The sequence below is a fragment of the Syngnathus typhle genome, linkage group LG9, assembly GCF_033458585.1.
Source record: "Syngnathus typhle isolate RoL2023-S1 ecotype Sweden linkage group LG9, RoL_Styp_1.0, whole genome shotgun sequence".
NCBI lineage: Eukaryota > Metazoa > Chordata > Actinopteri > Syngnathiformes > Syngnathidae > Syngnathus > Syngnathus typhle.
In genome coordinates, this window is record NC_083746.1 from 8,628,173 (window position 1) to 8,642,735 (window position 14,563).

The 14,563-nt window shown below is 42.2% G+C and overlaps 2 protein-coding genes across 2 annotated transcripts; one reads left to right on the plus strand and one right to left on the minus strand.

Annotated features, from left to right (window-relative positions):
* Positions 1-130: 130 nt before the first annotated feature.
* On the minus strand, positions 131-13,639 carry LOC133159413 (GRIP and coiled-coil domain-containing protein 2). The gene is made up of 24 exons (XM_061286368.1): positions 13,428-13,639; positions 12,544-12,606; positions 12,331-12,415; positions 12,179-12,258; positions 11,990-12,094; positions 11,388-11,880; positions 9,521-11,295; positions 9,372-9,432; positions 8,853-8,953; positions 8,641-8,739; positions 8,385-8,504; positions 7,451-7,615; positions 7,048-7,152; positions 6,506-6,668; positions 6,285-6,385; positions 6,078-6,155; positions 5,858-5,995; positions 5,356-5,477; positions 5,044-5,220; positions 4,695-4,903; positions 3,443-3,649; positions 3,112-3,251; positions 1,399-1,600; positions 131-1,299 (listed from the first exon to the last, which is right to left on the minus strand). The coding sequence occupies exons 1-24, from the start codon at positions 13,431-13,433 to the stop codon at positions 1,226-1,228; spliced, it is 4,869 nt and encodes a 1,622-aa protein (XP_061142352.1). The 5' UTR covers positions 13,434-13,639; the 3' UTR covers positions 131-1,225.
* Positions 1,676-2,833, plus strand: tmem223 (transmembrane protein 223). The gene has a single exon (XM_061286379.1). It carries the CDS (start codon positions 1,853-1,855, stop codon positions 2,585-2,587), a length of 735 nt encoding a protein of 244 aa, XP_061142363.1. The 5' UTR covers positions 1,676-1,852; the 3' UTR covers positions 2,588-2,833.
* Positions 13,640-14,563: the final 924 nt, after the last annotated feature.

Sequence of the window (14,563 nt, forward strand, 5' to 3'; positions counted from 1 at the left end):
TACTGCGAGGAACATCTGGATGTAAATGGTCAAAGTAGCAGTCATGGCAGTTCATTTTTACCTTCATGCTGTTGCACAAATATGTTTTTATTAAATGTTATTTAAAGACGGATGAGTGAACAATTGAATGGAAGCTCTTAGTTGAATGTTTATTGCATCAATATTACAGAAGTTAATTTTATGGTATTTACTATTCAAAGCACGGAGGCAAGGAGAATTGACACTAAATTGACCAACCTGCAGTGCCGAATCCCTTCTATACAGACTCTCATTTATAATTACTTGAACTGGCAAGGTTCGGATGATGCTAACCATATAAACAATAAATACTCTCAATAAAAAAATACATTCATTTATAAGGAAGGAATCACAATGAGCTGCCAATGAGATGAGAAATAAAATGATTCCGATAAACCCGTTTTGCATAAATTTGATTAAATTGTTGATGACGATTGACACAATAAAACGCAACATCCATATAATTCGAGGCCAAAAAACAGGAAACAATAAATCACATCTTAATAGGTCAAACTTTGATGTTCATTAGCAGAATTCAAAGCAAAAGTAACACCTTCACAATCACTTATCAAACACTTTCTGTCAGTCATATTAGTCAAGGGGCGGTTCATTCCTAGTTGATTTAAAGACTCAAAATCTAATCTTGATTACGACCACTAAAACACCAAATGTAGAACACTCATAAGACATATATGGAATGAAAGAAATGTTAAGTGGATGAAAAAATATAATTTTATAAGGTACAATGGGGTGGTCCAAATACACAGATTATATTGGGAATGATGAATGAATTGGCTCATTGATGATTGAATTACCAGAGTAAAAAAAAACAAAAAAAAACCAACAAATTAAAAACAAACTCTCAAGCTAAGGGTTGAAAAATAAAATTGCCTAATTACTATCAAAGTTCAGTTTTTTTATAATGTCTTGGGAGCTTCACCTCCTGGAAAGGTTTAGCTGCATTAGGAATGAATGAATACTGCACCATATAATCTGTATTATTGTCACAGTATAAGAAACACACTGTATTATCAACTTGTTTGTTAGACCATTAAGTCTGATAATGAAAAAAAAAAAAACCCAATACATTTAGTTTTTTATGATATGTAATACGTTTGTCAGGATACATTCCTGTTTCCTATTTTGCCCTTCAAATTATTGTTACTTCAAAGTCATACGTCCACGTTTCCAGACCTCTGATGTTGGTCTATCTGATTCCAGACCAACTGTGGAGATAAGATCCCCAGCCTGAGCCTCGAGTCCCCGACGCCTCCTCCTCGCCTGCACACCACAGCAGAGAGCACACAATAGAACCTCTGTATACTGTATAATTTCCTACAATTGTCAAGAGAACATAAACACTGTGTAGTTCTCCTCTACCTTGTGCAATGGCAGCTAGTTTGCTTTTCTCATCTGGGCTGAGCTGTAACATGGTGTGAATGACAGGAAGCAGAGCCTGCCTCTCGCTGCCTGACCGCAGGAAGATGAACTGCAGCAAAACGTTCTTTAGATACTCCAGGTTGGCTACACTCTTTTCCCGTTCCTGGTTACGCTCCAACCGACGCACTTCACTCTTCAGGAGCTGTAAAATTACAAGACAGCAACAAGAGAATTAAATAAAACCCAAACATGGTAGTTTTGGTCAACGGCGCAAGCCGTAGTTCCACCAGATGACGTCATAACTAAAATGGCTGCGCCCTATGTTTAGGAGGAATCAAGTTTGCTCAAATTCTTTTAGTAAACCGAGGTGTATTATTCTGATTCCACGATCTATTCAGATTATTATCAAGTTTATTCACACATCCTATACCAAAAACCTCTGTTATCATTCAAAATGAGTTTACTTAGAATTTGTGGCGCATTATCTCCGCTCCGAGCGATCACCATCCTGCAAAAACTCCAGTCAAAGCTTCCAGTGAGCGGCGTGTCTATCCATCTTACGAACGTGTGTTTTGGCGGACTGAGGCGACATGTTTTCGCACACCGTGACCTTTGCACATCCACCCAGCCCTCCAGAGATGTCACCCTGTTCCAACACGACAGAACGGGCTTCTTCCGCCTCCTCGCTGTCTTCTGCGGGGGGCAGTTTGCCTTCTGGGCGTACCTGGCTCACTTCGCCTACACTGGCCTCAGAGATACTGGGAAGGGTCAGGAGAAGGAGAAAAGAAAGATTCCCTCCAGCACCGCTTTAGGTGGGATATGGAGTTTTGAAATGAACCTTGGATCCAGCACCTGGAGGTACAGCTTCACGCTAGGATGTGTGACAATAGGAGCGGGCATAGTGGGACTGGGAATTCTATTTTGTCGGCGCTCTGTCAGTCAGGTGGTTTTGCACCAAGGTGGAAAGATGGTGTCAGTTATGACACAGTCACCTCTGGGAATGGGCCACGGCCGGAAAATAACGATCCCGTTGTCCCAGGTTGCCTGTCATGCCCACAGACACGAGTCCCCCTCATTCATCCCCCTCAAAATCAAAGGACACAAGTTCTACTTTCTGCTGGACAAAGAGGGCAGGATGAACAATGTTAAACTTTTTGATGTAACTGTTGGTGCATACCGTCCTCTATAAACAATTCACTGTATTGCCTCGATTAGTGGATGGGATTTATCTACTCAACTGGTGAGACATTTGCCAAAGAGGAGCCCTTTATCTGTAAAAATGTATTTGAATGATGCGTTTTCTCTAAATCGGACAAGGTAATCATTGGCATTGATGTGTTTACATACAGGCCTAATGATATTGTTAAATTGTTATATTCTGGAAAGATGTCAACTTTTAAGAATGAGGAACATTAAAAGCCAACTGTGAACACAATATTAATTGTGGTTTTAAATGAAAGGCGTGAGCACTTTTATGTTCGAGTTCTCTTACTACCACAAAGAGTAAGTGAATGTAGTATGTGAATGGGAATCGGCAGATGAATGACGACTGTCTGGTGTGACATAGAAAATAATAAAGCAACAGTGACGACTGCTTCAAAGTATGCCAGCAAAACTAAGTGTTAAACTTACCCATGTCACCACGAAATATTGTGGATTTGACTCTTGAACACGTGTAGACATGCTGGACTGCAAAAGTGTTAGCTCACTTACGTTGATCTGCTCCATGAGAACAGCGTTGGTAGCCTCAGTTTCATGCAAGAGGCTGTTCATGTGCTCCAGACTGCGTGTGACCGTGCTCAGCTTGTGGCTCAGCTCGTCTTTGGTGGGCTCGACAGTCCACACGAAGGGCTCTGGAGACCAAACTCAAGTCATGTTAATTTAAAAATAAATAATAAACCAAAAGATTCATTTAATCACCAGATGAGGCTGCACTAATAGCATTGGATTTTCTTATTTTATTTATCTGGCTGTAATTTTCTGCTGGGAAAGTTAACAATGCAGTTACAAAGTGTCATGACTGCAAATCCTGCTTTGAACCCACCTTGCTTGGGGTCCGGTGACATGAGAAGGTGCTCCAGAGATGCAGGGGAGGTGCTTTCATTCTCGGTGGTCTCCATGCCTTCACACTCCTCCCTGGCCATAGACTGGAGGTCACCCGTGGAAACTGGTCCCACCCCTGCCTGATTCTGGTCTGTAGTTCTGCGCTGAGCATCAAGGGACTTCCGGCTGGAGTGGACCAATACGGTGTCTGAAGAGCGGCCATGGTATGCATTTTGAATATACAGTAAGTAAAATAGAATTCAACTGTAAAATCTCATCCTGCCATCCTGATGTTTGTTTTTACCAATTCTATGTCGAATTCCTACTTTTTTGTTTTATTTAAATAAAACATAAGGGGGCAGCAGATACAAATTCAGCTAGTCTCCACTGACACCCGATAGGGGAGAAAAGACGTTGGTGGACAACAGAGACGATTGTGATAAATGAAGCTGGATGACGAGCTCAGTCCACCTCTGCCCTACCCAAAAAAGTGTGTTCAGAGAAGTCTAAAAGCATTTACTAAGTAGGCTTGGCAATCACGGGAGGATTTGTAATAACACCTCTGAAAATATTGAATGAAAACCAAATTTTCACATTGGGGCTGGTACACTAAATAAAAATCAATCATGCAGTATTAAAAAAAAAAAAGAGCAGAGCGGGACATGTACAAAATTAAACTTGATCAGCTTATTCATGAATTTAGAATTTTGTCATGCCGACAGTGCTTACCAGTAAAAGGTATCAAGCTGTTATCAATTAGTGGTGGCGGACTGAAATACGACTTTGCTTTGGACTAACATTGAGCCCATCTTCACAGTCTGGCATGCATGCGCGAGCCACTAATGATGCGTCCGTCCAGATGCCACGGCGGGCCGCTCGCCACACTGAGAGGCGGGATCGTTGCAGAGCAGTCACCGACACCTGACGTTTTTCAAGCCCTCTCTGCTCGCTCGTGTGTGTATGTTGCTGTTTTGACTCTATGTGGCAGCTGTGTGGGAAGTGATGAATGCGCTTCCAACCGATAAACACGCCAACGACCTGCCATCCGTACTTCTCTCTTGCATCATTTCTCTCATGGAATTAATAAGAGAGAAAACTTCAAACCCTTGATGATTTCTTTGGGACCAGCAGATGGTTCTGTTTTGGTTATGTTGTCTCGGATGTTTTTTGTTTTTTTTTAGCACTACTTTCATTATCATGTTTTCTAAGTCATCTAAGCTGAGATCAGCTTCAAATTTCTTTCATATACTCACTATTCTGACTCTGCAGGTTGAAGAGCTGCTCCTCGACGCGGGTCAGCTGACCTCGCAGCGTCTCGACTGTGGCACGGTGCTCGTCCTGCAGCTTCCTCAGCTGCTCCCTGTGCGTCTGTCGCTGGGCCTCTATCTGGGAAGATGAGTCAGCTTGAGCCTGAGCCAACTCTGACCGCAGATCAACGTTCTCGGACTGCACCGACAGCAGTCTGGAGTAGGAGAGGGAATGGGAATATGAACGCAGGCTTTAGTATTCAGAGGGAGCATTCAACAGAAGAAAATAAAGGAACAGCATTCCATGTGAGATCATGTTAACTCACGACAGCGGCAAACTGCAAAAGGGGCTCACCTCTCTCGGAGGTCAGCCTCCTTGCTAACATTTTCCTGCAGGATTTTATTATGGCGCTCTAAAAGCGTGTCGTGCTCAGTCTGGAGCTGCTGCAGCTCTACTGTGCTGCTTTGGAGACTCTGCTGACTCTCTTCCAGTCTGGATCTCAGCTGGTCCACCTGAGTCAACAACTGCTCTCTGACAGACACGCAACACATTCACGTCAGTCATCAAACGAGTTATTTTGGAAGCACTTCTCATATAGATGTCAAACCACACGGATGTTCTTTTGGTTGACCATGTTATTGTTGTGGTCTTTGTTTTCTTTCTTACCTTTCTAGCCTGCTGGCGTCACTTTCCCCCTGCCCACTGAGCTTGCTCCTTTGCTGTTTTAGTACATTGTGTACCCGAACCTTATAACTCTCAAAGTCCTCAGTGGTTGCCACAAGTTCAGCCTAGATACAACAAATATGTGGTCAATAAGACAATTGTTTGCTTTCACAAGAACATCTTGGCTAACATAGTATTTTTTGTTGGGATGTGAATTTTTTTGAGTGGCATCATCAAGATCTTTAAATACTGGTGATAGGAATGAATGGCTTACAGTTTTGTAATAAAATCGTAAAGTAACAAAAAAAAATTGCAACACTGAGCTGTCATCAAAACATTTCTTTCTTATGTTCGTCCGCAGGGAAGCAGTGAAGAGATTAAATTACCCCCCGAAGCAATGCAGGGGAAAACCAGTGAGTTGATCTCAAGTAATTGAAGATGGGCTTCCATTGAAAATCCACTGAACGCTAAGGTGTCAAAAAGATTGTGTAAATGTGTTTTGTACCTTAGCAATGTCTCTCTCCTGCTGCAGACTGTTGATTTGCTGCTGCAGGGAACTGCTGGTCCTTTGTTGTTGCTCCAAAGCAGACCTGAGCTGGTCCTGCAGGCGATGCCGCTCAGCGGTGAGGTCACACACCTCAATCTTACATGAAAACAGACATATGACTTATAAATGTTACGTTTGGAGCTAAAATGCCCAAATGGTGATATTATAGAGGTCTTACTTTGGTGCTTTCTAACTGTTGCTGGTTAGCCTCTAGTTCTCCTCTTAATGAGGCTTGCAACAGTGCAAGTGAGTTTTCCTGTTGGTGGAAAAATGTCATTATTTGTGATAGCACATTCCCACTCAATCTTCCCAAGAACAAGGACTTTGCCGCCCAAGGTTACATCATAACCATTCATCAGCGCATAAAGATGGCAGTCGAACAGACCTGCTTCTTGGCATCGGCCAGCTCTTTTTTAGATTTCACCAGCAACTGTTTGATTTTGGAGCTTTTCTCTTCCCCTTGCTCCAGCTGGGATTTTAAAGTTTCTGGGCACAAAAATAACACAGAAGCATAGACTAAAACATGTACTGTTGTAAAAAACACATTAGTGAAGAACAGGAATGATCTCAGTATGACTGAAATGACACAAAGGCCATAAAACATGCCAATTTCTTGTTTCAGCATTTCCTCCTTCTCGCTCAGTTTGATTATTTGAGCTTTGAACTCCTCAGACGCTTCGTCGTTTTCAGAGAGTTTGGCGTTGAGTTCTTTCACCAGACGTTCGTAGTCGGCCATCTCCATGTCTAACAGAGAGTTCTGCTGCGCCTCCTAGTCAGACAACAGAAGCAGAGATGGAAATTATCATCATGAAATGTTTTCTATTTGTGGTGCTTATTTGATACAGATGGTGCGGTGCAGTTAGTTTCGAGATCAAAAATCCTGACAGCACTAAGAATGTGGACAGGACACTGTGAAAAGTGGAGCCTGCCGGCAGCCTTCGTGTAAATGTCCATCCTGTCAACGTCTCAGCTAATGGAAAAACAGCAGCGCTTTCCTTTGCTGTGGGCTAACATTTGTCCTCTTTCTCTCTCTGGAGAGTTACTGCTGTAGCTGCGGGCCGGCCATCACCGGTCATAGCACTTGACTGAAGAACTCCTCTGAGACAGGGGCAGTCTAAAAAGCTGTGTGTCTTGGTGAATTGTTAGACCTTGCGTAGCTGCTCCAGTTCCTGGGCGGCGTGCTGGCACTGCTGCTGTTGTTTGCTGAGCTGAGCTTTCAGCTCATCCACATCCTTCGTGGCTCTTGACAGCTCCTGAAATTCATGCCAAAGGTTCAAACGTACATTTATTTTAATCATTTGCATTAGTAGGTGTACGTGGTTATTCTATGCATGTAAAAAAAATGATAGATTTAAAATGAAGAAAAAGTAGGCTGACTAAAATCGCTTGTAATTGCCTTTAGTGGCCACAGGATGGTGGTAAAGCACTACTGATACCAAAATGAAACTTCTCAACTCACTTCTACCTATTTCCTTGACACCAAATGGTTCAATGTAAGAGATTTTCTAATGGCATTTCATTAGAACCACAAACCACAGACATAACTTCTACCTTGCTCTTTTGTTCTCTCATCGCCTTCTCTGCCACGAGATCTCGCTCTAAAGTGGCTGAGTGCTTTTGCAGCTCTTGGATCTGAGCTTCAATCTGCTTGACCGTGTTCCTGGACGTCTCCAAAGCAGCCAAAAGGTCCTCCTTCTCGCTACGAATCAGGTTGACCTGTAAATCCAAACATATTGCCTTGTTATGATTATCAGAGGTTATCTTTGGTCTTATTGCAAACAGTCACCAGCTAGATGTACCCATTTCTGTCAATATGTCTTCTGAAATCCACTGAGACGCTTAACGCTGAGAAACAACAACAACTTGAATGGTTCAGCTGGAAAAATGCTAATGAGCGTATATATTCTACGTCTGCACAACAACATTTGAAAATCATTGGTGCAAATCTGACAGCAGCAGACTCTACGGGCTCCCACTGCAAGGAACACTGAACCAGCAAGCGCCTTCTCCTCATCATCTGTCAGCCAAACATTGACATTACGGTTCGTAAACAGAGATGTCCAGATGTATTCTGAATTCCCTGACTGGCTTCCCGTCTGCCTTTTTCCCTCTGAGACCGATGAGCACACGCAAAAAAAAAACAACCACGTCCTTCGAAAAAGACGTTCCACGGCAGATGGAAGCTTTTGTGTGCTCCATTTAACTGCCTGTGCTTCTCACTGCAAAGAGACAGTTATGAGTTTGGGCGAGAGGAGCGCTCAGTCTATATAAACTAAATTCCTCCCGGGCTCACCCATTCCAATCTGATGGGCCATTTGTGAGTGCCGCACTGCCAAGCATAACTGGGCAAAGTGTCGGCGGCTGTAAATAGGAAGGTGACATATGTGAGCGGTATTGGAGGCGTGTTAGCGGGAGAAACGAGTTAGCGGCTAGTGTGAGCGCTTTGTAACCTGTATGCTGGTGCTTCAACATGTATTTGTGTTACCTGTGTGACAGCACTGTTGAGGTGTTTGCCCAGGTCGGTGATCTGTTTCTCTGCTGCCTGGACCTTCTCTCTCTCTTTATCCAGTTGCTCCGTCCGCTTGTCGTAATCGATCTGCAGGTTCTACGTACGCACACAGCATCTCAGTTATGACCTGCATTTACAATTTAGTCGGGGACTCGGCGGTCATTAGATGCGACTCGGTGATTCTGTTTATACTGAAAGGAGCTAGCAGGTTTGGTGCAATTGAAGACAATACCTTGTAGCCTTCAGCACCATGGATGATGTCCTTCATTGAAATGTTCATTTTCTCTCGCTCTGCCTTGAGAGATGCTATTTCCTCTTTGAGGGTTGCAACCTGCAAAAGAAAATTGTGCAACTCCATTATTTGTTTTCTCTTCAAAAATCTTGGCATTGTCATTTTTAATTGAGTTTAAGTGAATTTCTTCAAGTCATCTAAATTTCCCATACCTCTTTTTTAGTGGTGTCCAGCTCCTTCCTTGCTTTGACAGCCACTGCCTTGAGTTTGCTCGCCATCTCCTCCTTCTCTTTGTTGTGCTTCTCCAATGCAGCTAAAAGAAGAATTCTCAAAGGTCTAGCAACAATGCTCCACAAATCAAAGGAAGTCACTAAATTCCCATTCAACCCCTATTGAATATCATTTTGATTAGCCACAATTTAAAAGTGGGTAATTTCCATTTTGTATTACCGCTCGTGAGCTGACTAGAAACAAATAATTAACTAGCTAAATGAATCAATGAATAAAATATGTAACACAATAATAGGACATTTCATATTGTAACATAAATAATTAACTCACTACTTCTGCGGATCCCTTACTATTTGTCGTTTTGTTTTTAACATGAAAACACAACCTCGTAAATTTTGCAGCCGTAAGATGAGTTTGGTAAACAAAAGATGTTTTGTTTGGGGACTAAACGAAGACCAAGGCTTCTAAAAAATGCGTTAGCTTCAAAGGAAGGACCATACCTATTTTCTGTGTAAAATCCGTGGATTTGTTTTCTTCTGCAGCAGATTTGACGGCCGAATCCTGAAAGAGTAACAGGGTACAAAAAGAAGACGAAAATAAACATTTGTCCGACCGTCGTTAAATTGAGAACATGAGAATATTCACTGACCTGCAGAGCAGCCAACTCGGCTCTCAACTGTGATATTTCGGAGTCCTTGTCCACCAGTTGTTCTTTCAATTCTGTCCGTTCTCTCTCCATAACGTCAACGTCGGTCTGAACCTTTTCTTCCTTCTCTTGGGACATGAGATTTATTTGTTCTTGTAACGTTTGATTCTCAGCATGCATTTTCTCATTGAGTGACTTCATATCGTGTAGATCCTTCAGCAGCCCTTCAGCGTCCCTCGTCGTCTCCTCCAGGTCGGCTCTCAGCGTGTCCCTCTCCAGATGCAGAGCCCGCAGATCGTTTAGCGTGACTTCGGAACGTCTTTCTTCTCGAGCCTCTTCAAGACTGCTCCTCAACAGGTTTCTCTCTTTTTCTAGCTCTTCTAAGCGCATTTGGAGCTCTGCAATTTCTTCCTTTGTGTTTTTTAGGGCTTCAAGCTGAGCCTCAAGTGCTGCTTCTTCTGCCAGGGAATTTCCAGTTGCTTCAAGATGACTTTTCTGCTCAAGTTGAGCTTCTAATGTAACTAACTTGGAGCTCATAAGTTCTTGCTCATTCTGGGTTTGGGAAAGTGTACTTAAAGTCCCTTCCAGTTTTTGGTGGAGGCAAGCATTTTCTGACGAGATGTCTTTAAGAGTCATCTCTGAAGAGGATATAGCCTTCTGCAATCTGCTCACTTCCTCTTTCAGACTTGCCTCCATCTTGTCCCTCTCTTCCTTTAAAAGCTGCATTTCATTCACCTTCTCAATTTTCAACATTTTCAACTCCCTTTCCGTCTCATCTTTCAGGAGTTGCGCTGCCTGCTTCTCCTCCAGCAGGCTCTCAATGTCTTTGTCCTTTTCATTTTTAAGATCCTGTATGGTTTCTTCTCGGAGTAGCAGCAGGGATTGCGTTCTGTCTCGCTCTTCAGTCAGCGTGTTCATTATCTCATTTAGGTCTTCGGTCATGTTTTCTTTTATTTGCAGCTGAGAGAGGATCTCTTCATTCTGCCTGGTTAGCATTTCCACAGACTCATTGAGCTCCTGCACTAAGTCTATCTGGAGCTTTTGCCCATCAGCATTGTGACTCTCAAGTTGGAGTTTAAGGTCTTCCACGGTCTGCATCAGAATATTTCTCTCCTCTGTAATCTCTCTGACTTTTACTGACAATTCTTCCTTCTCTTGGCCGAGTTGCTCAGTCTGGTATTGGAGGTGAGCACCTTGTTCCTTCATGGCGTTGTACTGGAGAACAAAATCGTTTGTTTTCTGACCTAGTTCTGTTTCCAGGTTTTGCAGTATGTCCTTTATGTGGTTGAAATCAGCCAGAGCAGAGTTCCTCTCTCGGGTCAAGGCCTCACATTGGGCCCTGAGCTTCTCTTGCTCATCTTGTTCCATTGGGTTTTGGTCTTGGACCGGCTCCTTGGAATCACCTGTCACATTTGTCTCCAACTCGACATTCATGACATTTAGGGTTGTCGTTGTTGGCTCACTCTCCCGATTCATCAGCAGCTCAGTCATTTTGAAGTCCATCTCCTCTCGCTCCATTTGGAACTCATCTTTGACTCGCTCCAGCTCTGCCTCCAGCTCGCTTTTCACATTACTGAGCAGGGTGAGCTCATCTTGCAACATTGTGTTGTGAGCTTGAAGGTCCTCCAGGGCCGCTTTCAGTCTTCCATCTTGGGTTACGTCGCCGTCAACATGGCTGGAGTCAGCTTGACTGCGTGCCGACAGCGCCAGCATCTTGGCGATCCCCGAACTGCGACCGGGTTCTTCGTCTTCCTCTTGGACATCCTGGAGGTAGCTATCTGGATAAATGACTTGGAAACATTAGTTTCTCATACAAAAATGTGCTCAAACAAAAAACAAATAAAGAAGTTCATTTGAAACTTTGTTGTACCTTTGAGTGCCAGCTGTTCAGTCAGCTCTTCCTGTAGCAATAGAAGACGCTCCCTCTCAATCTCGCAGTCCTCCTCCAAAGCCCTCAGCTCTTCCTCGTGCTGCAGACTCCTCTGAGTCAACTCCTCTTTCAGGTTCTCGATCTCCTGCTGGGCTTCAGTCAGCACATTTTGGTGACTTTCTTGTAGCTCAGCCATCTCTTTGGCGTTTTTTTCTTGGATCTCTTCCAGTTCCGCTTGAAGAGTCTTAAGATGAACTTCCAGGGAGCATTTGTCCTCTTCTGCATGACATTTCCCACTGGGTTCCTCAGTTAGGTTCTGTTTCTCTCTTTCGCTGTCTACCTCCCTGTCGCGGTCTTCTCGCTCTTTGAGCAATTTCTGGAAATATGCGACCTCATCTTGGTGTTTACTGTTGGATTCCTCCATAGTGGACTTCAGAAGGTCAATGGTTCGTTTGTGGTCTTCAATGGCCTGTCCAAGTTCTGTGACATCATCCTGCAAAGAACAAGTGTTGGATTCATTTCTACACGGAACAATGAATACATCAGATTAAGATCATGTCTTCCTAAAACTCCAATTTTAATAAATAGGCATTTCAGATGACCTTGGCAAGTTGCTTGGTGTGCTCCAATTCTTTACGGGACAACACAAGGCTTTGCTGGGTTTCTGCCTTCTCCAGTAATAATGCATCCATCCGCTCGGTCAGCTCCTGTTACACAATTCATGAACAATACAAGATTCATAAAATATCTACTATGAGAAGATATACAATATTGACATTCGGATATGAAACCTGTATTAATGTGGCGTCGTCTGAAATGTTGGTAATGTGTTTGGAATGTTCTTTGAGACCTTCAACTTCTTTCTCCAAATCTGAAAATGCATATTAAGTTAAACACTGCTAGAGACTCATTAGCTGTAGCTAGATAATAAGCTTACGGTCACCTGCACATCTGCTCTTCATCTTTTGAAAAGCAGCCATCTGCTTTTTGGTAAATTTAATAAGATCATCTTTGGACAATGTGTCCAGCTAAATGGTAGGCAAGAAGAAATAAGAAGACTGTTTAACAAAATCAGTGTATCAATCATTGTCTGCACACATTAACAAAAACATGTGAAATGTATTTGTGTCTTTACACAGTTTAAATGCACAATAACCTTTGACTTGGGTGCACTAGCTGGCGGTGAAGCCACAGATTGAGCTACTGTGCCTCCAGGGTCCTGTGAAAAAGCAATGTCACAGTGATATAAAGTTACACGGTACAGAAAAAATGACGCATGCATGTGTATTTACGTTTTTGGTTTCCTTTAGAGTGGAGTTTCAGAAAGTAGCAGCACAAACAACTGCAGCGCTTCCTTATGAAAATGTAATGTTTAACTTGAGTTCCCTTAAAATATATTTTCAGTTCTGTTTCAGTTGGTAGCAGAAGTGGGTAAAACATGATACATTCATTCTTTTGCATTTACTTTTGTATGTTTTGGGATAAATTGTACTCGTCAGAGTAGATTTGTAACATACACATTTATACTCGTCATCATATCTAGTTGGAATAATGACTTTTCTGACAGGAACTCGTTTCTGATTTCTTTAAAGTAAGCTACAGTGTAATATTCATAATGTATAGTTACATTTACAAACATGACAGAAAATCACATCATAAAAGCAAAACCTCGCGAATAAAGTACTGACACAGTAGCTTTTGAAAAGTTTTTTTTAAAAGGGTTTTTTTCCAAAGGTTTTGCAAAGGATTCCATCAAGCAAGACCGACTACTTGTCATCGTGTATAAATACGCAATCAGGTGTAAAAGTGTGTGTAGAAATATTCTTTAAACCAAAAATGTTTTTATTTTTGTACATGGTGTTATCGCAATTGATATTACTGACTATCTCGGCAAATTATTATATAAATTAGGTTTCCAACATGAGTAACCCCAAAGATAATAGCACAGATAGACTAAGTTATTTATTGTATTGTTAAATATTATTTAACTCCTTGCTCTGAATGTCAGTCAAGCAAATTCTATCCAGGTCTTTTACTTACCTCCATTTCAGTCTACAATTTGTTTAATATCCTTTAAATCACCTCACAGCCACGACACGATCACAATAGAGCTGACCGAACACGTTAAATGAGGTATACTTATTAATTTCAGATTCCTTTCAGAGTTAATACGACACGAATGTTACTGTTTTGGTTTTGAGTTATGCTCTCGAGTGCTCCATAGTGTTAGTGGATTACTTCCGCAATCGTCGAACGAGTGACGTCAGCACGTCCTTCGTCACACCCCTCAAGAGGAGCGTCTGTTGATTTAGGAATTTATCGGTTTTGTTTTTAATATCAGTGATTATAAATGTACTGAAAATGACAATTGGGCATTTATATTGTTTATTTCATACATCTCTTATATTTTAGGAAAAAAAATGAAAATGATGAAACTACCCTCTGAACACTACCACCAATGTATAATACTTGAACACACCATTCAATCAGTGGGTCTTAATGAATTAAAAGGGCATACTATTAGGGACTATAGCAAAACACCTCACTAAAATGTCACTTTTTGTGTATGCAATTACACCCAAGAACAAGAAAGATGTTGTTAGAGTCATTAACAGGACTGAAAGGAAGGAGTGTTTACATGCCCTAATGCTACGAACCTGGTGGATGCTGTGTAGCTGCGCCTCAATATTCCCATCACGTAAGAGCCAATTTCATCTACTGAATATGGAGACTGTTTTGACATGAATGATAGAACGGACAGAGGGAGCTTAGCAAGATGCCTCTCATCCTGACAACTATTAGATGCATTGGGCAGAGGGGCAGGCGCTCTGCTGACTCCCTGTCTCTCCAGGAAGCGACCGTTTCTGTATCTACCCGGGTCAGACCCATCAATCACAAGCCCGCTGTGCTTCCTCCCTGGGCATCGAGCAGTATTTTGCTGTCGCGTCTTCCCCTCTACTCCATCCAAAGTTGTCAGTCAGGCATGGCTTTGTGCTAATATCCAAGTTTATGTGGAGAAGGAACAGTTATTTTATTATTTTCTGTTTTTCTCGAAACAGTGAAATGGCATAAAACTTGGATTGCGTCATACTAATTTGTTAATGAAAAAAAATCAAGAAGATAAAAACTCATGTTACCCTTAGATGCTCACTCAATAGGGCTGTTGAGCAGAATAG